A 3,221-nucleotide genomic window follows, 5' to 3' on the forward strand; every position below is an offset into this window, starting at 1 on the left:
ACAGTAATGTTACATAACTTGCTAACATACAACATATGCACCTAAGTAAGTAATTAAGTAAGCTATAATCAGAAAGTGCCTTTCGAAACCAGAGTTAAAAGGTGCTGTACAGTGTAAATTGTACAAATGTTGAATTTAAACACACAAAACAGTGAAAACTACGAAGATGGCAATGACCTGTTACAGAACAAAGTGCTCACACAACAAGTGAGTTTAAAACAATTGACTGACTCTGCATTTTTTAAACTAAGGCAAGGTGGTTCCAGTGGGTGGAAGCCAGTATTGTGCAACTGTGCAAATGTGCAGTCCCCTTTAATTTTAAGCCTTCATTTCCGGATTTTTATTTCCTCAGTCAGCAAACCTCAATGATCTCACCATGGCTAGGGGACATAGTAATTCAGAAATATAAAGTAAGGCAGCCCATGTAGTGCTTTAGAGCTGATAAGAAGAAATTTTTAAAATTGATTCTGTGTGCAATGAGCAACTAACGTAGGTTGGCCAACATTGGTAAAACAAACAAAAAAAAATGTATCTGCCAACCTTTTTTTTACCCGTCATCTTAGGAAAAAAAGTTAGTTTTCACATTTTCTTTACAGTTAACAAAATTGAAGGAACTTGGATACATTTTTTTATTTTTCTCGTACACCTGTTCATTAGGCATAAACACATCAGAAAAAATAGGTCAGACTAAGAAAATGGATCAACAAATTTCTATTTTCACTTGCCTCTCAAGGCTCCCATAGAAGTCTGTGGACTATTTAAAGCTCCACAACAGCCATAATATGGATCTCGAGGTGAAATTGTCAAGTCAGTTTTCTGTTAATTATTTTTCTATTGAAACTCTGTAAATGTTTTTAATGTTGATACACAGTATACAGTATATGTCTATGATGATGTAAGACTTCATTCATATTGCCCACCCTTAGTTGTGTGTTTTGTTCAGACCTTGTGTGAGCTCTCATTGCGTTCCGCTCTGACTTTGTCCAAAAACTTTTTAAAGTAATTCGTAGAATCCTTAGGGAACAAGGAGAAACCAAGCAGTTCCAAGAGAGGAAGAAATATGGGGAAAAACCCTGAGAAGGAAAAGGGGATTAACAGTTCTTATTTTGGTTGCAAAACATATCTGGTTTACATCAATTTAAAGAATGAAGGGTGTCATAGAAAAGCAGCGATCTACCTTGGAAAAAGAAAAGAGGGAGGGAGAGTCTGAACAGCTTTGAGGCGTGGGTGATCATGGGACTTGAGGGGTTGTTGATGGAGTCCATATCCACACTGAATGCACTGCTCGCAATAACATCTATACTGTAGGCTCCAAAAAAGCTGGAATACAAACATACGAATCATCAGTGGTTCAAAGCGGAGCCACAGGTCAAACATCATGTTTGCTCTACTGTCTGTAGGAAATTTCGGCTGGGCGCATCCATTAATGTTGACAAACATAATTTCTTACAAGGAGAGTAAATGCCAATATTGCACCCACTAAGGAAACATTGTAATTTGCATCACAAATATACAATATATAGTATAAACCTTGACATTTGAAATAGAATATAATAGAAAAGATAAACCGATCTCACAAAATCGGTCATTACAGTAATTTCGTTTTTGTTAACACGGTTGTTCCACCATTCACCATTTCAACAATTGGTGATAGTTACTGCAAAGAACTTGTACTGAATCTTTTTAATAACTGGGGATAGCAACCAAGAGCTATTAGGGAAAACGCAATTTGTAATTTGTTGAAGGAATTGTTTAAAGTGGAAATAGACAAGTTTTTGTTTTGTCTCATTACTTAACCAAACTTATTATGAAGAAAATATTGATATCACTATCCTCACTAGTTGAAACGGCGAATGGTGGAACAACCAAATGAACTATGAAAACTGTGGTTGTTTCTCGGCTCTAAGTAAGATGGAAAGTGAGAGTGGCACCAACAATTATGCCATTTTGAAATGCTGAGGGGGATAAGTTGAAAGTCTGTCAAAACCTGCCTACCAACAGCTCTGACGCTCACTAAGCAGTACAATTGGGTTTTTTTCAAGACTGATGTCATGAAAAAGCAGAAGCCCTCTGTGAGGGTGCAGAAAAAGCAATACTAGGTTTGATTCATGTCACAGTCAGTAACCATTGTTGGCATTACTCACTCTTTTACAGTAATAACTTCCCTATTGTGCGCCTTGGACTGCATTCTGGCTGTCAGCTTGCGAGAATGATGTTTCATGAGGTCGAACATCTTAGACAAAGAAAAAAAAAGAAATGAACACAAGCATAACTACTGTCTGTCCAAATGTGAGTTAAAGAAAGTGGACAACTCTTACCTCTTTTATACGGCCAGATGTGAAGCAGGGGGTGAGGATGTTACGAATCCGTCTCCAGTTACCGTCCTCAGCAACAGACACTGCGTCATACAGGTCTCCATTCAGGCGCAAGTTCTGAAGCGGCACAGCGGTCATTATGTGTGTGTTTGTGTGATAGTCACATATTTTTTAAAGACACAATATGAGCCACACCTTTGCACAGGGTGGCATGTTCTTCACTACAGTGATTATTTTTTTATTCACACGTACACCATCCTGCTGCTGTTAAGACTAACGAGTGGTTCCCAATTTTTGTGTGCTTCCACGCAAGCGAAAGCCATGGCCAGAGGAATTATGTTCTGGGGTTGTCCATATTTCCCGTTCTCATGAACCGAGTGAATTTCTTAAAATTTGGCACAAATGCCCAACTGATAAGATTTTGATGGTTGAAGGTCAAGGTCACTGTGACCTCTTGAGTCTTTTTCTGGTGAACACAATACCTTAAGAACAGCTTGAAAAAATGTCTTCAAATTTGGCACAAACATCCACTGAGACCCAATGGTGAATTGATTAGACTTTGGTGGTCAAAGGTCAAGGTCACTGTGAATTTATTCATTCAGTTTATTCAAATTTGGCACAAACTTGGACTCTGCGATTAACTCATTAGAATTTGGTGGTCAAAGGTGACTGTGACCTCACAAAACATGTTTCTAGCCCTAACTCAAGAATTCATACGCTAATGATGACAAATTTTCAGACAAATGTAATGTTGAAGTTATAACATTTTATATCCAAAAGGTCAACGGTCAGCTTCACTGTGATGTTATAATGTCTTGCAAAAACACTTCTCTGGCCGTTATTTAACGCCACACCTAATGAACAAAAGGGGAGACATTTATCATTCATCTATCTATCTGTCTATCT

The 3,221-nt window shown here is 37.9% G+C and overlaps 1 protein-coding gene across 1 annotated transcript; it reads right to left on the minus strand.

Annotated features, from left to right (window-relative positions):
* Positions 1–945: 945 nt before the first annotated feature.
* On the minus strand, positions 946–2,472 carry LOC121964407 (cytochrome P450 3A30-like; the record flags this gene model as incomplete). Its single annotated transcript, XM_042514614.1, has 4 exons — positions 2,319–2,472; positions 2,145–2,233; positions 1,178–1,320; positions 946–1,073 (listed from the first exon to the last, which is right to left on the minus strand). Coding segments are annotated over exons 1-4 (495 nt in total), but the record flags the coding sequence as incomplete, so codon positions are not given.
* Positions 2,473–3,221: the final 749 nt, after the last annotated feature.

This window comes from Plectropomus leopardus, unplaced genomic scaffold (assembly GCF_008729295.1).
Source record: "Plectropomus leopardus isolate mb unplaced genomic scaffold, YSFRI_Pleo_2.0 unplaced_scaffold15522, whole genome shotgun sequence".
Classification (NCBI taxonomy): domain Eukaryota; kingdom Metazoa; phylum Chordata; class Actinopteri; order Perciformes; family Serranidae; genus Plectropomus; species Plectropomus leopardus.